Genomic DNA, 24,039 nt, shown 5'->3' with positions numbered 1-24,039 from the left:
ATCCCCTTTTTATATCAGATTCCTCTGATTAAAAAAATGTCTGCTGGGAGATAAGATTCTTGAGAACCACTGGCAGTGATTCCCAGTTCTTAGAACAAATTACAGTAATGCATAGTCTGGTTAATTTTTGGTGTATTCTCCCATATATATGTTTAAATCTTCCATACTTTTTTTTTTTTTTTTTTTTTGAGAATAGTACAAAAGAACTAATAGCCAGTGAAATAAGTAGGAAACTGTTAGTCCCTAAAATGTACTTATTTCTACAAGTAAAACAATTCTTATTTTGTTATGATGGAATCAAATTTAGTGAAATATAAATACAGACATCAACATAACATTGAACTGTTTTAATAATAACTTTTCAGTTTTGGTAACCATTTTTCTAGATGAAAGTTTTGTTAACAGGTGTCATTTCCAGCTAATTCAGCCATAGGAAGTTGAATTAGAAGATGAAAGAAAACATTCATTAGAACAGTTAAGAATATACAATCTCTAAAATACTGATAATAAGAAAATACTTGTGTACTTAAAAGAATATCTGTGTTGATTTCAAGCTTATTTTCCATGAGTGTAATAATATTTTTCATTTTAGGCATTAACAGAAATTACATCTGTACCTTTTGACATGGAACAATTAATAAATATATACAGTACTATGTGAAGAATGCCCGAAATAAGAGTTTTCTTGTTTTAATAGAATAAGTTAAATGATTGTTACCACTAATGCAAAGAAGGTTACTAACTAGAGCTGGAGATGTCTCACCTTCTGTCTGCTTTAGTTTTGGTCAACTAAATAATTCTGAATCATTGCTTAGTTTTTAATGTGGTTGTAAAATTTAATTAGAGATGAAAAACACCCAAAATAGACTTCTTAAAAGTATAGCCATTTAAACTGTAATAAAGAAGCCTATAGTCAACTTAAGATCATAGCAAATAGTAATATATTTTGTGGCTTCCCTCCAAAAGGGATTAAAATATTTTTCTTTCTGAAATAATTTAATCACTTGAGTTGTGCACCTGATATAAATACTTGGTTGCTTATTTGAAATGTGGCCAGTAAATTAGAAATTAGGAGCTTTAAAAAGCATTACTAATAGCTTTGCTCTTTTGGTATAAAGAAATTTGGAGTTCTGGGAATACATGCCTTGGGGTCTGGGGAACCAGAGGGTAGAAACTATATTGATTTATGTGTATCTGACTGTCACTGAACTTGGAAGTCCCAGTAACGTCTTGAATACAGTTGGAACACAGTAAGTGTTGGTTGAGTGTATCTGGATATACTTAGAAGAGGAATGTTCATTATTTGGTAGTAGTGTATCATCTTGTAGACAGTATTTCTGGATTAAATTTTTGCCTGTTAATAAAGTATTTTTCTGACCAGGACTTTTTTTATGAAGACATGGAGTCTTTAACTCAGATGCTTAGGACTTTGGCTACAGATGGAAATAAGCACCGGGCTAAGGTAGACAAGAGAAAGCAGCGGTCAGTGTTCAGAGACATCCTGAGGGCGGTGGAGGTAGGCTTCTTAATGCTTTAATAATTAATTCTTTTGAAATTAGATTGTTTTAAGCCAGACTTGTCAGTTGGGTGATTTTGCTGATTGAACTTCACCTTTGAGCTAAATCATTTACTCATTTTAAGACTGAGCAGGTTTTTAACAACAAAAATGAAAAAATTTTCTTTTTAAACAAAAGAAAAATTAATTCTGATGTTATAAAGGGTTTTTTTTTCCTTTTGTTGATGTTGAAAAAGATAAAAAAGATTCATAGTGATAGAAATGTACTTCACTTTGGCGTACTTGCCATCATTCAAGACCTGGTGCTTATCATTAGCACATAGATACTTAGTATTGTATGAATAATGAATTATTTTTGTAAATAGTAAATTATTGCCTATCCTTTAGTACCTTTAAGCAGAGACCTTTGTGAGCTTCTTGGGAAAGCTAGGTGCTGAAAGCCGAAATAACAAAACCCAGCATATCATTTTCTGATGCTTGAATCCTTTCTGTAGACCTCTAACCTGCTTTAGCCTACCTGGCAAATAAATTGATTTAGAAACCTTTAGGGCTTATAGTGCATGGTTAAGGATAAGTTTCTTCGATAAATGTTAATAGGGAATTTCTTTCAAGAATATTAGTAAAGAGTCATTCAGTGTAACGTGTATGAAATTTTAGAATGGGAACTTAAAATACTAAAGCCCCACTCAGATCCAATTTTCAAGTGTTCCAGTGATTCTTATGTAGTCTGCTTAAGAACTACTCTCTTCATTTTAATTTACATTAAAAAAAGTAAAACCTAGGGTATAAATTAGTATACAGGTCCTCTGTGATCTAAATTTTTGGTTAATGTTAATACTAATTGCTTTATAATAATAATTTATGTTAACTCAGATAATACTTTATGTTTACTCAGGATGTTATTTAAAAAACAAAATGAGGGGGAAAAAAAAAAACCCTGACTCGAACAGACATACATACATACTAAGCATCTTGTTGGTCTTACAATCAGTGTGGTAAAAATCCCCAAATAAGTGATTTTCTTGAGTGGAATTTAGAAATAAACTATTCCTGTATTTAGATCCTGTAGCCTCCAAAAGATAAAATAGTGGCATGTCGTAGATTTTCTGGATTATAACTGATTTCAGATTTTCTGTCTTTTTGGGTCCTCTCTGGGTAACAGATTTTAAGGCCGGTAGGATCCCACAGACCCTGTTGACAGGTCCCTCATCCCAGGCTGGTCATGGTAGAAAGTACTGACTCTCCTGAGAAAGATACATGTGAAATCTCAATGTGAACCAGTTTTAACAGGCCTCTTGTCTCCTCCCTCTGCCCCCCAACCCCCTCTTCTATCAATGGAAAGGAAAGCCCTGCATTTGACTCATATTCTGTCCTCTGGTGATCTCCCTCCCAGGCCTTTCCCACCCTCTCTTCTTCATCTCAGAATTTCTGTTCCTTCTTTGCCCTTTGATTGGTTCCCTATTCCTGCAGCTCAGCTTCAGTCTACCTGCATATCTCAGAGCCTTGCTCAGTGATCTTGTCTCTTTTCTTATATTGAAACCCAGCTTTCTTTGAGGGACTCTGCTTCCTTGTTGGATCTTGTTCAGTTGCTATAGAGAATGGTCCATTTGGGGTGTGGTTGTTTTGCCACGCCATTTCTTTTCATCCAAAACCCATTTTGAAGTTCGTGTATTAAATTGGTAAACATTTGATATGTTGGTACTTTGACATACAGTTTTGTTGTTTTGGTCCCAGTATAGGTCTTAAACAGTACAATTATCTTTTTAAGGAAAAATGGGGACCAGAGGAATAGTTAAAAAACAGGAAGTAGCAAAGCTGGAGTCTGGACGCACTGCACTGTGCTGTCTTTGAGGGCCAAACACTGCGGGTAGGTCCAGAGAGGGAATGGAAAGTGTCAATGAGATTTATCACTTAGGAGGTCATTCAGTTCAGTTCAGTCACTCAGTCGTGTCTGACTCTTTGCGACCCCATGAACCGCAGCACACAAGGCCTCCCTGTCCATCACCATCTCCTGAAGTTCACTCAAACTCATGTCCATTGAGTCGGTGATGCCATCCAACCATCTCATCCTCTGTTGTCCCCTTCTTCTGTCCTCAATATTTCCCAGCATCAGGGTCTTTTCCAATGAGTCAGCTCTTTGCATCAGATGGCCAAAGTATTGGAGTCTCAGCTTCAGCATCAGTCCTTCCAATGAACACCCAGGACTGATCTCCTTTAGGATGGACTGGTTGGATCTCCTTGCAGTCCAAGGGACTCTCAAGAGTCTTCTCCCAACACCACAGTGACCTTTATAAGACCAGCTTCAGTAGAATGATGGGAGAAAAACCAGACTGAAGTGGATTGAAAAGTGAATGGGAGGTGAAAAAGTGGAGATAGTGTGTCTTGACTTAAAAAACATGGCTGTGATGGGAAGAAGAGAGCTGATTACTGGATTGTAGGAGGGTTTGCTGTTTTAAATGCTAGAGACAGTTTATGGGAAAAGGAATCAATGGAGAAAGGAGCCTTTGAAAATAAAATGAAAGATTTGTGGTATGAGGCGTTGAAAGAATAATGATTAGTCTTGAACTGGGGAGGAGGGCCTGTCTGATTTAAGAGAGACGAATAGGTAAGGATACACATGAGTTTATAGGGAGTTCTTTCCTGGTGTCTCTGTTTTCTGAAATAAGAAATGCTGAAATAATAGAATCATACTGTTTTGTTGTTGTTGTTTTGAGCTGTTGTAACAGCCCAAGCACTGTATATGCTTCACAAAACATGCTTATACCTCTAATAATTCTATGTGGTAGATGTATAGATAGCTTTTACAGGCAAGGGAACAGACCCAAACAGGTTAAATTACTTGCCAAAGTCACAAGCCAGGGAGTGGCATATCCATGTGAATCTAGCATTCACATTTTTTTTTATTACATAAGATCCTGTGTCTGCTGAGAGAGGTGGGGACTAAATAGACGTGGGGAAGGCAATTGGATAGGTCCTGCCCAGTCAGATCCCATCGCTTTGTTTCTCCTGTCTCTGTGGAAATCACTTCCTCCCTTCCTGGGTGTGTTGTGTACTCAAGTCACTCAGTCATGTCTGACCCATGGACTGTAGCCCTCTAGATTCTGTCCGTAGAATTTCCCAGGCAAGGATACTGGAGTGGGTTGCCATTTCTTCCAGGGGCTCTTCGCAGCAGGGGTGGAAACCATGTCTCTTGAGTCTCCTGCATTGGCAGGTGGGTTCTCTACCACTGCACCACGTGGGTTACTCTTCCTTACTCATGATTTATTAAAATATAGAGCAGCTAGTTTGTTTTTGTCTCAAGTTCTGTCAGTATTCTGGATTTCTTCTCTGCTCATTTGGAAAACCCTATTCTGTATTTGTTCCTGTTTCCATTTCACTTCCACCACTACCTCTTCTTGCCCCATGGTTATACTTTAGAAATTGTCTTCTGGCAAAATTATTCCATTTCTTCCATTTCTGAAATCATAAATGTTATCTCATTTTCTAAATAAGAATCTTCAAAGGCCCTCTGAACCCTCTAGTTGCTTCTCCTCCTTTTTGGTTGGTCTGTTAGTTAACACCATTTGTCTTTACTTCCTTTCCTAGATTTCTGCTTCCCTAATTTCAGCACTGTCTTATGGGGGCATCTTGTCTTTCTGACTTGTCCTATAACCCTCCCTACCCCAATCCTAAACCAGTACACGCATCTGACTTTTCCAGCAAGTTTGTTGAGTGCTTTTGAAATGAAAAAACATTCACAACAAGGTAGTTTTGCCATGTCTACGGCAGCTAGACAAGTTCTGCACTCTTTATGTAGGATAGTACTTCCACTTTCTAGTCTATTCATATTTCAAGGATGGAGGTATTGGTTTAAACCATACTATTCATTCCAACATGTATATGTGTATTTAGAAATTGTGTTTATGTAGGATCTCTTTAGATCATTTTGGTTCCTCTTAAAATTTTTATTCTTCTATTGACCAGGAACGGGATTTTCCAACAGAAACTGTTAAATTTGGTCCTGAAAGGATGTATATTGATTGCTGGGTCAAAAAACATACATATGACACCTTTAAGGAGATTCTTGGATCAGGAATGCAGTACCACTTACAGGTGAGTGGGTGACATCCTTTCTGTGTGTTTGCTTTTAAATTAGAGAGTAGTTTTGAATCTACCTCACTTCACTGCTTTTGAAATTAGTTTGAATATACAGACTGTTTTCAGTATATGTTATGCACAATAGCAAATTTATTTTTGAAAGTTGAGGTGAATACATATGAAACTGTCCTTTTTGTTTTTGTATAGTGTAAGCTTGGTGGGGCATCTCCTTGACTGTTGGAGCACTATTGACATCTTTGTAGGAAAGCAACTAGTTTGACATAGCTTTCTTGAATTCAGGGCATTGGAAAACAGTTTGGTCTTATGAGAAACAGAAAGAAAATAAGTGATGTACATTCATATTTATAAACTCCACATAACTTCTGTTAACCAGAATTCAGTTTATGTAGTAAAAAAAAGAAAACTGATGTTTAATACTGAGCCTTATTGCCTCTTTTATTTCAGTCAAATGAATTCCTTCGCAATGTATTTGAACTTGGACCCCCAGTGATGCTTGATGCTGCTGCATTGAAGACAATGAAGATTTCTCGATTTGAAAGGGTAGGTTTGGTTTTTGTTTTCAAGAGAACTGAATGCACAGAAGTGGAGACAAAGCTTTGATTCTGCCCGGTGATAGGCATTTAGCTATGTTTGTAAACTATTTAGTTCTCCATGGTGTTTCAGACAAAGCTGGACTAGTAAGTATAGAAGAAACTTTAGTCCATTTAGAGTATGGAGGGTTAAGAAGAGAAATTTTTATCCATAATCCTGTTAACATAGAAACTATTTTCATTTTTTATTTCCCTTTGTTCTGTGAAGTTTATATATTTAAGGATAAATATTGACAAAAGTATTTTTGTCTTTCATATCTGATGTCTTTCACTTCTTTCATATCTGATGACTGAGCCTAAACTTAGTACCAGATTCATTTTACAGATGAGGAGAACAAATGTGCTTAGAGAGTTTATAACATTAAATAGTGATTAATATTATTTGGCTTCCCCAATGGCTCAGCAATAAAGAATCTCTCTGCAATGCAGGAGACTTGCATTCAGTCCTTGGGAGGGGAAGATCCCTTGGAGAAGGGAATGGCTACCCACTCCAGTATTCTTGCCTGGAGAATTTCATAACATTTCAAAAATCCTTATTATTATTTTTACTAAGGTAAAATTCACATAACATAAAATATAGTGTACAGTTCAGTGGTATTGAATACACTTACAGTGTTGCACAACCATCACCACTATCGAGGTTCCAAACATTTTCGTCACCTCAAAAAGGAAACTGAGGTTTATTAAATATTCACTGTCTGTTCACCTCTTCTTTCCCCTCAGCTGCTGATAAGCAATCACTAATGTGCATTCTTTCTCTATGGATTTACCTGTTGTGGGTATTTCACAGACAGAGAGCCATATAACGTGACCTTTTGTGACTTTTTTTTCCACTTAGCATGTTGTTGCCAAGGTTCATCCATGTTGTAGGGTGGTCAGTACTTCAGTCCTTTTTGTGGCCGAATAATCCTCCATTGTATGGATACCCCACATGTTTATCTCTTTGTTAGTTTGTGGACATTTGGCTTGTTTCCACTTTTGATCCTTTTAAATCGTGCTTTTTTTGAACATAAACTTAGAAGTTTTTATTAGTGCACCTGTTTTCAGTTCTTCTAGGAGCAGAGTTGCTCAGTCATGTGTAATTCTGTTAACTTTTTAAGGAACCACCAAACTGTTTTCTACAATGACTGCAGTGCATTTTACCTTCCCACTAGCAATATGAGAGTTCAAATTTTGACATCCTTACTGTTACCTTTTTTTGTTTTTAATTTTCCTTTTAAGTTATAGCCATCCTAGTGGATATGAATTGTTTTATTGTATGTTTATAAAATCTTTATATTTAATCACTTTGATGGACATATAATTGATTGTTGGGCATTTTAAAACTTTCTAATAAATACTAATATTTTTACATTTATTTCTCTTTTGGATTATTTCTTGGATAAAGTCCTTGCATGGAACGATAGAGCTTGATTATGATTTTTGAGATGTATTGCCAAATTACCTTCCAAAATTATTCTATTATTTTTAATTATTTTCAGTGTTGAATGAATGCCTGTAGCTATTAAACACATATTTGACAACATTGGTTTTATTATCTAAAAAATTTTCTTGACATTTTACGTTTGGTTATTTTTTTCATATAGAACCGTCATGTGTTAATCGTCTCCCTCATTCTTTGTGTCTTTTAAACATATAAAGTATATCTAAAGTCAAATTAGTTCATTTCTTTCCTTTCAGTCCGTGGCAACCCCACGGACTGTAGCCTGCCAGGCTCCTCTGTCCATGGGATTTCCCGGGCAAGAATACTGGAGTGAGATGCCATTCATTTCCTTCTCAGGAGATCATCCCAACCCAGGAAATGAACCCTGGTCTCCTGCATTGCAGGCAGATTCTTGATAGCACTGAGGCACCAGGGATGTATATATATAGTTTTAGTAGTACTTCAGTGCTTATAAGCAAGTTAGTTCCCTGCTCCTTCCTTTCTCATTTCTCAGGATTTCATTTCAGCCTTTAGTTTTTTCCTAGCACTTTGGTTTCAAATTTCTAAGTAAAATGCTTATACAGCTATTTCTTTATTTGATAGGTAAGGATTTCTGCCTTTTTACTTCTCCCCCCACCTTTTTTTTTTTTTTTGCTAAATCAGCATCATTGTTTACATTAGAGTCACATTATAATCTTTTTTCTTACTTTATAAGAATATCTAAAACTTTATTGGCTCACACATATTTTCCTCTTTTCCATTTCAGCATTTATATAATTCTGCAGCCTTCAAAGCTCGAACAAAAGCTCGAAGCAAATGTCGTGATAAGAGAGCAGATGTTGGAGAATTCTTCTAGATTTTTAGCATTTGAAGACCACTTTCTAATTTCCCTTTTTTTTTTTTTTGTAATTTCTAATGTATTTAATCTCTAGAGACAGTTTTTATCTTGGTCAACAGATAGCTTTTGTAGTAGGGGTTATATTATAATTTAATGTATATAGTATTGCAGATGGTAAGTCCTGTTTATTAAATATTCTTTGTATATATAATCACTAAACATAAAGTGTTTGTAATGTTTGGTCATTTTCTATTTATGAAAAAAGCAAACATAAGGTATTTCACTTGATTTCATGATGAGAAAAACTGTTAGCCAAAGTTAAATTTCTTAGGCTGTGATTGTCAGAAATACTGATTATAATGATATAGATACACAAAGTTTTTAACTTAAGATCTTACACAGATGAGTTCAGGATACAATTTTGGGAGCTAGATCTGGAAAAGCTGCTGTTATTTTCAATTTTAAGTGGAACCTAATAATTTTGTCACTAGGATCAACAAAAGGAATTATACCATGCGACCATACAGCTGCACTTACAGGCCAGTCAGTCCATCCGTTGTTTATGATGAATTAATATAAGCCAGAAAAGTTGCTAACCTTGACCACTGAGGGCAGTAGCACTAATTTTATCTGCTGTGTAAGACCTTGTGCTCTTTATTTTGAAATAAAGATCTTTTCACACTAAAAGTGCTTCTTTTCTAATAGAAGAAACATTTATGAGTTAATGTGTAGAGTTCAAAATGATAAAGTGGGGTAGGGAGAGTAAAACAGAACTTCCTCTTGTATATTTGGAAACATGAAAGTAAATGAAAAAAATGTAGCCGTATATCGTTGACATTCCAGCTACTTTTAAGACCATTGTTTCTTGGTTGCCCCATGAGGTGCTTTTTTTTTGACTTTATGGGAAAGTGGTAGGCATTTTGACAATGCACTAGGATTTTTTATTATGAAACTTTATGTTAAAATGACATTGCACATGGGGTACACAGTAATAAGAGGGGTGGAAGAAGCATGAAAATAAGGATCAAAATCCACAGGTATTTTTTCTAAACTAGTCTTCCTCTGCCACATCTTCAACCCCTCCTGGAAGGTCTGATACGTCCCCTATTCGCTGCCTCATGGAGCTGTTACTGCTGCTGGGAGGGTGAGTTCCAGCCCTCAGATATAATGCAATGGAAAACAAACTTGAAATCTCAAACCTGGGGTTGCATGTTGTCTCCTCTTTATATTCCAAGTAGTTTAGGACCATAGAGAAGAGATTGTAAGTAGTATTTTTTCTAAATTTTCAATTTACTATATACATATTTTAGAATATTAATGAATTTTTATTAAAGCAATGTATGGGGGTGGTGTAGTCACTAGTTGTGTCTGACTCTTGGCGACCCAGTGGACTGTAGCCTGCCAGGCTCCTCTGTCCATGGGATTTCCCGGGCAAGAATACTGGAGTGAGATGCCATTCATTTCCTTCTCAGGAGATCATCCCAACCCAGGAAATGAACCCTGGTCTTCTGCATTGCAGGCAGATTCTTGATAGCACTGAGGCACCAGGGATGTATATATATAGTTTTAGCAGTACTTCAGTGCTTATAAGCAAGTTAGTTCCCTGCTCCTTCCTTTCTCATTTCTCAGGATTTCATTTCAGCCTTTAGTTTTTTCCTAGCACTTTGGTTTCAAATTTCTAAGTAAAATGCTTATACAGCTATTTCTTTATTTGATAGGTAAGGATTTCTGCCTTTTTACTTCTCCCCCCCAACCCCTTTTTTCTTTTTTGCTAAATCATCATCATTGTTTACATTATAGTCACCTTATTTTCTATTCATTTCTGAACTGGATGGTTTCCTGTGCTTACGTTACCGTTCTCATAGGACATCTTGTCTTGGTTTTATACACACATCATTTAACTCTCCAGAACAGTTCCAATAAGTTTGTAAAACTCTTTAATCGCTTTGTCACATGGTCAAAGCCCAAAAGGATATTGAATTCTTTGTTGTTTCAGTCTAGACTACTTTCTCTCATCTGAGTGTACAGCTGTTGCTTGAGACTCCATCCTGGGATCTGTTTTCCAATCAAGTTGGATTCCACATCTCCTGGACCCCATGTCTTCGCTATTAGATTACTTCCCTGTTAAAGTGGAATGAGTGAAACTTCTGGGAATGAGTGTATGGGAAGTTGATTATGTTGAAACTTTGTGTGTCTAACAGGTACTTTGGCTTGGTATATAAAATTCTAGGTAGAAAACCAAACTTGGGATTTTGAAGGCATTGCTCTACTCTAATTAAAAGTGTTGCCACAATGTCTGATGCAGTTTCACTTTCTGATTTATTTTGTTTTGTTTTGTTCTTTGAATCTCTGTCTCTGCTGTAAAAATGTTTGGTACTGTGTTTTGGTAGACTGGCGATCTGGGAAATACTAAGTTTTGACACTACCCTCCCATCCTCCACATAGACGCATGTACATTGTCCATGATCTGGAACTCCCATGAAATGTTAGAGTTGCTGGATGGAGCCTCTGGCCTTACTTCCTTTTCTTTCTGGGAGAGATTGTAACAGTTTTCAAATCTTGCTGTTGCATTATATTTTTAGCTAACATGAAACTACCTGCCTGTATTTAGCTGTGTGCTTCACTGTTGCCTTCAGTTCCTGAGCCTGCTTGAATTCTGTAGGATCCATCACTTACTCATCAGTGATGGTCCTGTGACTGTCTGCTAAGGTACGTACCAATTACTCTCTCCTTCCTATATTCAATACATTTGCTGAAATCTTGCTCAGTATTGTTACCTCCTATGTTTATTATTATGGCTCTATAACTTTTATTCTGCCTTTTTTACTGGAGTTTTGGGAGGAAGAAGAGGTAAGCAGGTATTAAATTTATAGATGGGTGCCTTTTCATGAAATTGATGGGTAGTTGCTAGGCAGGATAACAGGGGATTCAATGTGAAAGTGCTTGAGTTTTCTTCAGAGCAGTAAGAATGGTGTATGATAGACCAATTTATTCCTTGATACTGGTTAACCTTGCTGGCTTTCAGGAATTTAAAATGGTCCCTGCCTAGTAAGTTCTTTGAGGTTTAGTCATTCATTTTGAATTAGTTGGCATCTTTGACAAGTCTTTGATAGCATATGCTTTAATTTCCTGGGAATGAGATATAATATTTGAAAGAAAAACCCAGAAATAGTTGAAAATACCCCCCAATTGATCAGTTCTTGTGAAAATACCTGTTTTCTTCTTGTGACTCAAAACTCTTCAGGATGTGACCTTTTAGATACGTAGCCGATAAAATGAAGTAGATTGTCTTGCTTTGCTCTTAAGTGGTTCTCCAGAAGTCTACCTGGTCACACAGCATAAAAAAACCTCATCCCCCTCTCTGGTGTAAAATATGGTTGAATCCAGACTTTGGTGTGAGGAACTATTAATTTCCATTTTCCTCATCCTTGAGGGCAAAAGGGGGTGGCTCATACTTCAAGGGTTAGGTTTACAGGAGAGAGAAAAACACATAGTCAGTGTTCATATGGAGAAGGCAATGGCACCCCACTCCAGTACTCTTGCCTGGAAAATGCCATGGACAGAGGAGCCTGGTAGGCTGCAGTCCATGGGGTCACTAAGAGTCCGGCACGACTGAGCAACTTCCCCTTCACTTTTCACTTTCGTGCATTGGAGAAGGAAATGACAACCCACTCCAGTGTGCTTGCCTGGAGAATCCCAGGGACAGAGGAGCCTAGTGGGCTGCCGTCTATGGCTCGCATAGAGTCAGACACAACTGAAGTGACTTAGCAGCAGCAGCAGTGTTCAAAATGAGGCTTTTTTTTTTTTTCTTTAAAGAATAGATAGTTTAAAACAGATCGCGTAGTTGGGAGATTAAAGCTGAACATGATGATTAAAATAGCAAACATTCTTATTTTTTGAAGAAATTTTGCATAAGTTTTAATGCATTATGTGCTTTGGAGAAAAAAGTTACTAGTTATAGTCTTTCTTTATGAATTGGTCCTCAGTTATAGACGAAACTTTAAAAGGTGACATTCCTTTTAAAAGGAGAGTGAGGTCTATAATTTTGTAGAGCAAACATTTTCTAATTGATGTGCTCAAGGCTGAATTAATGTCTGTCTCAGTTCAGTTAGTTCAGTTGCTCAGTTGTGTCCAGCTCTTTGTGACCCCGTGAACTGCAGCACGGGAGGCTTCCCTGTCCATTGCCAACTCCTGGAGCTTGCTCAAACTAATGTACATTGAGTCAGTGATGCCATTCAACCATCTCATCCTCTGTTGTCCCCTTCTCCTCCTGCCTTCAAACTTTCCCAGCATCATGGTCTTTTCCAGTGAGTCAGTTCTTCACATCAAGTGGCCAAAGTATTGGAGCTTCGGCTTCAGCATCAGTCCTTCCAATGAATATTCAGGACTGATTTCCTTTAGGATTGAGTGGCTTGATCTTGCAGTCCAAGGGACTCTCAAGAGTCTCCTCCAACACCACAGTTCAAAAGCATCAATTCCTTGGTGCTCAGTGTTCTTTATGGTTCATCTCTTGCATCCATACAGGACTGCCGGAAAAACCATAGCTTTGATTAGACAGACCTTTGTTGGCAAAGTAATGTCTGCCTAGTCATGGCAATAGAGAGTAGGATTATAAAGGGTTACATATCTGTTTACCACTTAATCATTAATATCCTGCCAGGCTAGTCAGTCTGGGGTGGTGGGCCTGTGGGATTGTCTCACCACAGCTGCTTTTCTGTACCAGAGGGCACATGCTTCTTGACATGTGAGAGGGAACCACATCAGAGGCTGACATTCCTGAGAAAGGAGGATGTGTTAAAAATTCACAGAATAAAGCCTTTGAAAACAGAAAAGTTGATGAGATGAAGTGCTTCTACCACCGGCAGTGGGGACAGTGGGTCAGTAGCCATGTAATCTCCCATGCACCATCCCCTTTTGTAGCTGCTGGAAGCCCTGGAATCCTCTGACCTGCTCTCATCCTGGTTAGACTTGTCACAACCTTATTCTCTTCCTGTTGACTGTCGTCCTCTGATTGGTCTGGAGTCTTGTGTGGTTAGCTGTCAGTGGCAGCTCCAGCCTGCTTCCCCATATTTATACATCGGAACTCCCCATGACAGAATGCAGGAGCTGTGTCAGGTTCCATATCAGCCAAATAAGGACATAAATCTCGGTCCAGTAAGAACCTCATCAGTTACCAATTAAATCAAGGCATGGTAGGGTTTTTTTTTTTCTTTTTAAAGGATAGTTTCAGTAATATATTTATTTAAACCTTAGACATTATCGGAAAAAATCAATGTTTGGAATCTTAACTGCTTGGCTAAATTAACACTGGATATAGACCAACAGTTTCACGCTGGGGTTTATGGGCCTTCTAGAAGCACCCCTGTGCTGAAGAAGGCAAAGAACTACAGAATTTCTAGAAAGTCGTATAGTTGCTTCTGAATATTTTTCCCCCCTGGCAACCCAGCAGTCAAAGCTCAAGGTTTTTGTAAGTAATTTGCATGCTGTTACTCTCAAGAGACTGAATTCTGATTCTTGAGGTTGAGATGTCTTTTGTTGCATGTGCTGTGTGCTTTTTTAACTTGTGATAGAAATGAGTTAGACTTGATTTTAAAAATTACTTGCTGAATGTGAAGAGGCACTGACTCTGAAATGGAATTAAAGAACAAATTACCATGACTCACTCAATAAAGCTTCTATTAGCTTTGAATTAAGCTCTATTCTAACAATTCTGATTTTGTAGCAAGCAATACCCATGTGAGTTATTTCTGTGGTATGATACCAAGCACCTTTGGAAAAAAGTAAAGAGCAAAGCAGACTTTCATAAACAATTACATTGGTCAGAATGTTTATTAGTAGGCAGTTAAAGAATTCTTAAAAGACAAAAAGAACCAGCTGTTAGCATTGATCTAAATTGGAGAAAAATGAAATTACTTACATGTTTGTGCTCAAGGTATTAATAAGGTTCTGGGAAACGGGTACAGCTTTGCAGATTTGCACAGCACAGTCAAGAAGGAGGGTTAAGTTAGAGAAGGGCAGAATTTAGTAACACTCTGGCTTTTCCAGCCCTGCTGGTTGTTCTCAGATGACCCTCATCGGGAATGCCAAAGATAGCAACAACTGGGTGTCAAACAGCTGTGGGTCCTGGTCTGAGGGCCATGTGATCTTGTATCCATTTACTCATAGGGTCATTTGCTGACTCTTACCGGCCACGAACCACCCCCCAACTTGGTTTTCTCACTGGCTCTTTATTTGCCATTTGAATGTTGCACTTAATTTAAAAATGCACTGAAATAGCATCTATAGTATTTACATTGTGACTTGACCCAAATGATTATTCCTTTCAGAGCACTTTTCATTCTAAGTTGTTTGTTATCTTAGTGATTTTGGATTTGATGTTGCATTGAATTACTTAAGTTGACAGCAAGGCTAGTAATTTGAAGATTTTATTAGCTGCATGGCTCTTAAGTCAGTTTTTGTGGCTATGATTTTCTAGCTAGTCTTCTACTTTGTAAATGCTGATTAAGCCTCAGTATGAGATTTAAGCATGGCAGTTACATTCCTAAAGGGGAAGCTAAGGCTCAAGGATGGCAAGTCAGATCCAAAAATGAAGCACGTGTCAGCTACCAAGCCTAAAATAGAAGCCGTGTTTAAATGATGATCCTGTGATGTGACACAACCTTTATGCTTCATTCAATATTAGTGTTTGGGATAGCAAAGTGTAAAGTGATGATAAAATATAAAACCTTTTTAAAAGAGTAGTTTAGAAATTTGTAACCATGCATCAGTCAACACTTTTGGTTTTATCTATGAAAGAATAAGATTTGATTGATCTCTTAGGCCCTTCTGCTCTATATGCTGTCTTGCTGTCTTTTTTAAAATTTCTGGTCACTCAGAGTCATTCCCTTCAGAATGCTCCATAAAGTATATTTGGAATTCAGTATATCTAAAGTGCTTCAGTAGTATCTTATCTAAAATATTCAGGGAGTTAGTTGTTCTTATTAATTAAAATTTCAGAGTAACTGAAATGCCCTTTTAGTTTTAGACTGTAAAAATTAACTAGTCCATAACTTTACAAGCTCACTGCTTTTCTTAGCTAGGGTTCTGGTGGCATGTTTTTTTACAAGTACTAATAGGTTTTTAGGTATTGCTAGGAAATTGATGAGTTTTAATATTTTTAGAATCTGTTTATTAAATGACTGATTACCATTTACCATTTCTGAGTTTTGTTTCTCCTAACTCTAATCATATTTCTCTTTATTCGGTAGCTGGGTATTAAACGAAATTTTTAAAATGTTAAGAGGAAGTCAATAGTGTGTTGCCATATATAGGCAGACATGAAGCTTATTGCATTGCTTTTACTAAAGTTCGGATGGATATGAGGATTTTAACCTCAGTTTTATGTTAGTGTTCTTATTATTAACAGCTTCAAATTCTTTTGGAAATAGTGAGATTTAAATCCTAGATAAAATATTTTAGGTATTGGCTTCTAAACTTGGCACTGGACATTTGAAGAATAGAATGGGTACTTAGCCTACAGAGTGCTCAGTTGAGGAAATCAAAGAAGTAAGCAAATAAATGTGATGAAGTAGTACAGATGTTATGATGGAAGAATGTACAGCATCCAGCAAGGGGACAAAGGAAAGACAGGTTGGAGGTGATGTTTGAGCTGAGTCTTCGCAAAGGATTAGGGAAGGTGGTGGAGAAGAAAGGTCACACAGGGAAGGGGCAGTGATCTCAGAAGCCAGAGGCCTGCTTCCAGCTCGGCACCTAGCTAACGTGTGATCTTGGGCATTTACCTTCTGAACTTCAGTTTCCTCATTTGTGGAAAGACAGGGAGCTAAATGAGAGCATGTCTAAAATCCTCTCTCAATCAAAAAATCACACATCGTTATTAGACTCATTTTATGAAAAGAGATAACTGTGAAAGAGAAAGCTTTGATAGCAATTGGAATTTGTCTTCCTAAAACCTTCTTTTCATGTAATTAAAATGCCACAAGTTCTGTGTTGTGCTAGAGAGACAACTTAAAATGAGAACTTTTCGATCTGTTCAGATTTTTTCAGTGTAGCTCTAACTTATGCTGTCATTAGAGAATATTACCTTAAATGTAAACCACAATTTCAGAATTACTATGTAAGTGGCCAAAATCTAAGAGAGCTCGGGGGAGGAGACCTCAGAGGTCCTGAAGTTTAGCCTCCAACAGCTTCAGGATTTCTCTCTGTATCATCTCAGTTTGCTAAGATTTTGTCTTGAGGTCTCAGAGCCAGTGTATAATGACTAAAGAATACATTTAAGATATGAACTTCTAGCATATTGAGGGAGAATATAAAAAGTATAGTTTTGTATTAAAAGCCTATTCTATTAGAATAGCTCACAATATTTTCTTCTTTTAGAATCTTTATGGCCACAGGCTTGCTTGGCATAATTTTGTCTTTTTATGTGTTTAAACATAGTCTTCTTGCACAAAGGATTTGAGAAGTCTCACCAGAATATGAAATATTTAAAAATAAATTACAAAATTAAAAAAAAAAAAAACCAGGTAAAATATAGACAAAATTGAGAAATCTGAGCAGGAGGAAGGAGCATGTTCTGATAAGCAGGGTATTATAGCGTTAAAATTGTGGCACACACTTGACTCTGAGCTCCCTGGTAAGCAAAGCAAAAAGAAGAGTTACAGTGTCATCCCCCAAAGGAAAAGCTAACTTTTCTAGCCCTTCTTCATCTGGCAGTCATATATATGGGTGAGTCTTCATGTGCTGACCCAGCTTCCTGTGAGCTGTGATATGAAGGCCAGCTCCCCGCCCAGCCTCTCTGGTTTAACGGCAGTGTTTTCTTCCAGGGACAATGAAACGTTCTTCCCAGGACAGTGGCTCTCGCAGCATTCCTGAAGATAGAAAGCTTTATGTTGTGGATTCCATAAATGATCTGAACAAACTAAACCTCTGTCCTGCCGGATCACAGCAGCTATTCCGTATGTGTGCCCTCCCAGGCTTGGCGGCCAGTCCTGGCTTCTAGGTCACCTAAAAATAGCCAGCGCTGAGCGGGGCCTGTGGGTGTGGTGGGGGTGGGGTGGGCATTAGACTTGCTATTTAGTATTAGGCAATGTTTGCTTTTGCTCTCTGAATACTTGCCAGGCTTATGGGCTTTCCTGGCTCTTAAGCAGGATTCGAACTCTAATCTTCAAAAGTTCTGAGAAGTTTCCTCTGGAGTTTCTCTCCCTGGGAAGGAGTGGAGGCTGTGAGATGGCCTCCCAGAGGCTAATTCATGCCACTTGGCTGCTTCTGTGCCCTCTGGTGACCACAGCCAGGTCACTGAGTGTGCCCACTCTCCGGACAGGTCTGACTTCATAGCAGATTGCTGAGAAAATGTTCCACACTTTTATCTAGTATAACAAAGATCATTCATGTTCTGTTGGGCAGAAAAGTCATCTTCATCTTTTTAAATTTACAGATCTCCTCAATGAACACATTAGAAAGAAGAGGGGGAAAATGAAATAAAAATATGCTAAATACTAAATGCTACATGTGTATCTTGTCCCCTAAATATTATAAATGAGTTCTATCAAGTTATTTGAGCCCCATCTTTTCTAGTTTAAATGCTGACCTTCCAACTCAGGGGATAAACATCTACTTGTTGATGTTTCACATGTACTCGAAACTCGTACTGTCCCAATTTTGTCTATTATTTCTCTTCTGTATCCTTTTTGAATGCTTGTTTCTCTCATTCATTCAGAATTTCACCGATTTTTTACTACAGTTGGTCTTAATAAAGGTTGGTGTTTGAGTGCCAGCTTATGCCTTGGCTGTGATTAGGAAGGAAAAGCTGTGGAGGGTGTGAGGCAGGATGTCTTTATAAAAAAGTATGGGACCTCTGCCCCCATCTCCTCCGTAATCAAGTAGCAGAGGGTGTGGGGCTGATACATAGTAGGAGAAAATACAGAAGGTAGTTCAAGGGTCTTCAAGATCCCGAGTTTCTATATTTATTTTTCAATTTAATTTGGGTGTTATTAAGCAAATAGGCCTTACAAAGCAGTGACCAAATGCAGGCAGTTCATGGTTTGGGTGAGCCAAGCTTAGTTGCATTCTCAGTTCAACCGCAAAGCATTGAAGAGAATCTTGCTTTCAGAGCATGTCCATCCTGAAAACAACTTTAAGAAACCAAGTACATCAGGCTCATTTTGATGTTGTTGTGTAATAGATGTAGGAATAGCTGGTTATTTTTATAGGAAATAAAGTTTTCTGGGAGATACCTCAGAATGCTTAGACTCACTCAGAGTTAGTGACCCGCTGCCAGCTGTGTTGTATTCTTGGGTCGCTTTAGGGAAAAGGGCAATAGAGCCTCTGTCACTCCGAATCCTTCTTTACACCACCCCGCCCCCACCCCATGCAAAAGGAAAATCCATGTCCGGCTACATCAGTGTTAACATGATCGTCAAAGAATTTTCCAAACCAGGGTTATAGAGACAGCTTGACCAGGCTTGTTCTTTGAATATACTAATATAAAAGAAGGTGAAAAATTCTCAAAGAGCACTCGTTCAAAGACATTTCTAAAGCATAAGTCTCTTTTCAGAGTGATCAGAGTGAAAATGGGTGTATCCCTTACTCACACCTTTTTTTTTTTCTCTTTAATTTTATTGGAATATAGTTGATTTACAATGTTGTATCATCTTACATCTCTAACACTGGGGGACTGTGAAGTTCACTGATAGCCTGTATGCTGAGGAGTCCTGTTTTTGTTGTTGTTGTTATTTGTTTCACATCAGCTCTAGAGGAGAAACTCCAGGACATCAGCACTGATTCAGGAAATGGAAGCCACAGTCTGTTTTTGGTGGGGCTGATCATCGTGCTGATTATCAGCCTGGCACTGGTTTCCTTTGTGATATTTCTGATAGGTAGGTACCATTGACACTCTTTTCACCACTGCTTTGCCCTTACTTGACAGCTGGTTGTTTAGCTTTGCCTCCATAAGCAGGCAGTGCTTCCTGGCACCCAGTACTGCTGCTGGAGGATGAGAGGGCATGGATGCCCAGGGCACCCTGCTGCTCTGAGTGGGTCACTGGGGCACACAGAAACCCTCCATGGCAGAAGTTCACAGACTTGGATATTGTTTCTGTACCACTTTAATTTCTCACACAGAGTCCCTAGCTGCTAATGGTAGGCAGCTTATCCTAGTTAATTCTGGGTTTTCTTATTCCAAGACACAGTTTCTGCATGAATTTGGCCTGTAACTTTGAGTCACCCTCCCAGTTTTCCTCACTTCTCTGAAATCGGTGAGAAGCATCAGCTGGGCTTGTGCAAGGGCCCAGAGGCAGGGCTGGGCTGTGAGGTGATTGCTTGTCTACTGCATGACACTGTCTGGGCTGGTGTCTCGCCTGCCCTTGTCCTGGGCCCTGCACATCCACCTTCGAGTGGTGGCACACGCTTCCCCACACGGCTCCTCAGCCAAGAGATCCCCCGAAGTCTCAGTGCCACTCTCTTCTCTGCCTCGGGTTGGGGAGGGGTGCTGTCCACTCAGTGCTGCCCTCTTCTTATGCGTGTTGCCCCGTCAGGGGAGCCCCCAGTGTTCTCTCTGAGCAGTCCCCTGTAGACCACCATCTGGAGTTACTTCAGTTCTCTCCCACACCCACTAAGAGTGGAAGAGCCTGAGAGGAGGGAGTCATCCTTGATACCCTTTTGCCTGCATCCACCACACTCGTTTCTTCTGCCCTGCAGGCCTTGTAGCCTTCACAAAGCCTAAATGAGAAGTGGATTCCATGTGTTTGAAATGCCTCTAATTCAAGTTCACTCAGGATTAGTGGAGGTAGCAGTGGTGGTGATGGGAGGTGGGCAGAGGGCATGACTCTCACAGCTTCTAACCCCTTTTCCTCCCCAAAACTTCATCTCCCATCCAGCTTAAAGCTCTATCTCTGTTCTAGGTTTCAGAGCTGGCATGAAGTGGTGATGTAATTTAATTGCTTCTCTGTCACCTTGCTAATGCCCTTTTGCACTTAGAAGCTACAGTGTGAACTATCCTGACAATAATGCTGCCCTTGGATCTGATTATTCTATGGAGGAGGGTTGGCCCTGAACCTGCTGGGCTGGAAAGAGGGTGTGGATTACTCTTCAGAAATGTTATACCTCAAAAGTGGATGCTGCAAATATCATCCCGCCTCACTGTCTGGGGAAATGACTGAGTTAAACTAGTGGGAAATTTTAGGTATGTCTGCTATACAGGGCTCCAGTACTCTTGCCTGGAAAATCCCGTGGATGGAGGAGCCTGGAAGGCTGCAGTCCATGGGGTCACTGAGGGTTGGACACGACTGAGCGACTTAACTTTCACTTTCTACTTTCATGCGTTGGAGAAGGAAATGGCAACCCACTCCAGTGTTGTTGCCTGGAGAATCCCAGGGACGGGGGAGCCTGGTGGGCTGCCGTCTATGGGGTCACACAGAGTCGGACACGACTGAAGTGACTTAGCAGCAGCAGCTATACAGGGAAGCAGCCCAGAGGGACTGCTCTCTTTTGTGGGAAAAGACTAAGGGTAATAATAATTTAAAATGTGATGTATTGGGTTCTCACTGTCTCCCAGGCACGGTGGTAAACATTCATGTCTGCTCACTACCTCATAACACTTCTATTGTGTGGGACCTGTTGTTTTTCTGGTTTTATCAATGCTGAAACTAAAGCTTAGAGAGATTAATTACTGTGCTGAAGGTCCACAGACAAGGGTGCCTAATCAGGGCTCAGAGACACCCCTGCCTGACATCAACTACCATGTTCTTTATTACCATCTTATACCCTCTTCTATGAATAGGATTTATTTTATGTTTGCTTCTAGGGTTTTATATTGAGGGCAAAGTCATATCAAGAAACAGAAAGAAGATGTGAATAAAGAATGCCTTTTTATTGGACAATTACTCTGTGCCAGATGCATTAAATTCATTATCTTAAATCTTTACCCTTCAAGGTAGTGTCTAATATTTCTATTTTGCTGGTGAAAGGTGAAAGCCCAGAGTTTAACCCTCCCTGTTTATTCAGCTAATCCGAGGCAGGACTGGGATTCATACTCTGGCCCATCTGCCTCCAGAACTCCTGGTGCTCCACTGCCTTTTGTAGTAATAATAAGAGGCTTCTGGTGGTTTGCAGATAAACTTTAGCCCAACCTAAGACGAGAGTTGGCACGTGCTTGCATGCTTAGTTACTCAGTTGTGTCTGATTCTTTGCGACCCCATGAACTATAGCCTGCCAGGCTCCTCTGTCCATGGGGATTCTCTAGGCAAGAACATTGGAGTGGGTTGCCATGCCCTCCTCCAGGGGATCTTCCCAACCCAGAGATCAAACCCAGGTCTCCCGCATTGCAGGTGGATTCTTTACCATCTGAAGCAACAGGGAAGTCCTGTTGGCACTGCTGCTGCTGCTAAGTCGCTTCAGTCGTGTCCGACTCTGTGCGACCCCATAGACGGCAGCCCACCAGGCTCCCCCGTCCCTGGGATTCTCCAGGCAAGAACACTGGAGTGGGTTGCCATTTCCTTCTCCAATCCTGTTGGCACAGGCCCCTGTAAATGAACTTGGCCTGTGGTCATCTTTGAAGAGGAAACCTTTCTGCTCTCACTGGGATTTGGTACAGATTTGTATCATTTTAACTGAAGTGTGAGAACTTATATCTGGCATTTTTATGCAAGAGAAATAGGCTATTTTACACTGATTACATTGATTAAACTATTGGACCTTGTGTTTTTGTCACAATCTCTGTTCTAAAGAGGAATACTGGACAGCAAGGGTAGATTACTCAGGATGCCTACCTGCCTCTGTAGGTTTACAGGGGCCAAGCAATGTTAGATACTAGGTCTGTGGGATGTGATTAAGTATTGCCTTCATTTAAAAAAGGGTTCTATGGTCTAGTAAGTTTGAGAATTGCTAGGTTAGTAATACTCAAGGTATTTTATTTTACTTTTTGTTAATTTCCAAAATGCAAGTCAGTATATGATTTTTCTCTAATATTTTTGCATATAGAATCCTTTTTCTCTTTTGGAATTTAATTTGGAGCTAATATATTGTGGAACAGACTTAATCCAACATGCCTGCTACTCCCTTTTGCGTTTGACTCATGTAGAAGATTCCAGAGAGGGGAAAGGATGTCACGTGCTGTGGATTTACTTGTTTCACACTTTTCTCCAGGAGCGAGTGGTATTGCTTCTGTCTGGCTCTGCACCAACACACCCATGTTCTAGAGCACAGTTCATCCAAACGTAATTTTCAGACACAGAGGGGAGGCAGCTTCTGGGCAGCAGCTTGTCCCAAGGCCGGAGGCTGAAGCTCAGATGCCTCCCTGAAGTAGTTGCTGGGTAAACTCAGTGCTGTGTCACCACCTGCATTAGTTCCTGAAAGCTATCCTGGAAAACACTTGCCTGAAATGGAAATGATACGGAGTCCACGTATTAAATACTGATTTTGTGCTGCCTTTCTTGGAAATTTTAACTGCCAGGTAGGCCTCAGGTGCTCCACTCCCCAGCTTACTCAATACCCAGGGGTTCTATTTATTTTGGAAATATGGTCTCTCTGCTCTCAGAGTAGCTGGGGAGAATTATTATTATAATTCATTATGGACTGGTAATTTAGAACCAGGAGACCTATGGGTTGGAACCCAAAATATCTCACCTCCCAAATGATGAGGGAAAAACCTTTGCTGAGAACGGGTCTCAGAATGAGACAACATAACAATCTCTTCTCTGGGGATAATCAGACACTGGCAGTTTTCCTGTGGTTGTTCATGCAATGTCTTTCTCAGCCAAAATCTGAGCAGAGCTGCCAAAGGTAGTCGAGTCTGGCACAAAAGGGTTATAAAAATAATTCACTTCATAGAAGACTTCAGCAGTTTCTCTCCCGGGCCTCTGGGCTGCATGGGCTATTGGAGCAGAGGATTTGCCAAGACGGCATCTCAGCTCCCAGCTGAACACCCCCATGGGCTCTGATGAGTCACGATGGAACACACTGGAAACCAGCATAACACTGTCTATTTTTCACTTTTAAGTTCAAACCGAAAACAAGATGGAAGATGTGTCAAGACGACTAGCAGCTGAAGGAAAGGACATCGATGATCTTAAGAAAATCAACAGCATCATCGTAAAGCGACTCAACCAGCTGGACTCAGAACAGAGCTAAAGAAATGAATCGTCCAAGAGCAACTGCTAACACCTGAGCTTCTCACGGTCCAGGGAGGGTGTAGGGATTAAGAACCACCAAGGGTATTTGTGGGTCTTGAAAGGCTGAGTTTCAATTACAGGGATGGGAGCAACCCCAAGGCAAGGGGGGCTAGGGGCAGCTGCCAGAAAGGGGCTCGTTTTGTGGGAGTGTCCTTCAGCTTTCATGGGCTCAAGGGTGGCAGGCATGGGGCAGAAACAACAGTAAGCGAGAAAGGGCATTTGGCTCTGCATGTGCAGCTTCTTTTACCAAAGGAGATTTGTCACCAAAATAAGGTCACAGTGGCCAGTAAAGTTCATGGCCCCTCGTGTATCTTTATGAACTCCGGGGAAAGCCTAAGGGATTCATTGAATTGTTTGTATTCAAGGGGATCAGGTGATGATTCTTTTCAATAAAAGAGATTCTGCTCAGGTGA

The 24,039-nt window shown here is 39.5% G+C and overlaps 2 protein-coding genes and 1 long non-coding RNA gene across 7 annotated transcripts in view; 2 read left to right on the top strand and 1 right to left on the bottom strand.

Moving 5' to 3' along the window:
- Window positions 1-9,152, top strand: part of IFRD1 (interferon related developmental regulator 1) — a 55,329-nt gene extending 46,177 nt beyond the window's left edge. For 3 of the 4 annotated variants that reach the window (XM_070787830.1, XM_019958746.2, XM_019958745.2), the window contains exons 9-12: window positions 1,382-1,516; window positions 5,480-5,608; window positions 6,059-6,154; window positions 8,394-9,152. In XM_070787830.1, the coding sequence (XP_070643931.1) occupies window positions 1,382-1,516; window positions 5,480-5,608; window positions 6,059-6,154; window positions 8,394-8,483 (450 nt within the window). In that variant the 3' untranslated portion in view covers window positions 8,484-9,152. The remainder of the gene's footprint in view (window positions 1-1,381; window positions 1,517-5,479; window positions 5,609-6,058; window positions 6,155-8,393) is intronic. The other variant, XM_070787829.1, reaches the window with a different exon arrangement.
- Window positions 1-14,530, bottom strand: part of LOC109557428 (uncharacterized) — a 19,920-nt gene extending 5,390 nt beyond the window's left edge. Inside the window, exon 1 of the long non-coding RNA XR_002180532.2 lies at window positions 14,383-14,530. This is a non-coding gene — a long non-coding RNA (uncharacterized lncRNA). The remainder of the gene's footprint in view (window positions 1-14,382) is intronic.
- On the top strand, window positions 9,301-24,039 carry LSMEM1 (leucine rich single-pass membrane protein 1). Of its 2 annotated transcripts, none has more exons than XM_019958748.2 (4): window positions 9,301-13,657; window positions 17,285-17,416; window positions 19,208-19,336; window positions 23,455-24,039. In XM_019958748.2, the coding sequence occupies exons 2-4, from the start codon at window positions 17,290-17,292 to the stop codon at window positions 23,583-23,585; spliced, it is 387 nt and encodes a 128-aa protein (XP_019814307.1). In that variant the 5' UTR covers window positions 9,301-13,657; window positions 17,285-17,289; the 3' UTR covers window positions 23,586-24,039. The 2 variants fall into 2 exon arrangements, with proteins under 2 accessions (XP_019814307.1, XP_019814306.1); XM_019958747.2 differs by having other exon boundaries at window positions 9,301-13,932.

This window comes from Bos indicus, chromosome 4 (assembly GCF_029378745.1).
Source record: "Bos indicus isolate NIAB-ARS_2022 breed Sahiwal x Tharparkar chromosome 4, NIAB-ARS_B.indTharparkar_mat_pri_1.0, whole genome shotgun sequence".
In the NCBI taxonomy this organism is placed as follows: domain Eukaryota; kingdom Metazoa; phylum Chordata; class Mammalia; order Artiodactyla; family Bovidae; genus Bos; species Bos indicus.
Note: the sequence above shows the minus strand (reverse complement) of the source record. Positions and strands in the feature narration are given on the sequence as shown.

What these genes read in the sequence shown, in the direction of transcription:
- LSMEM1 (XM_019958748.2), top strand. Translation starts at nt 17,290, where the DNA reads ATGAAACGTTCTTCCCAGGACAGTGGCTCTCGCAGCATTCCTGAAGAT. An exon ending in CGGATCACAGCAGCTATTCC is followed by an intron (nt 17,417 to 19,207) that starts GTATGTGTGCCC and finishes GTTTCACATCAG; the next exon opens with CTCTAGAGGAGAAACTCCAG. An exon ending in CTTTGTGATATTTCTGATAG is followed by an intron (nt 19,337 to 23,454) that starts GTAGGTACCATT and finishes TTCACTTTTAAG; the next exon opens with TTCAAACCGAAAACAAGATG.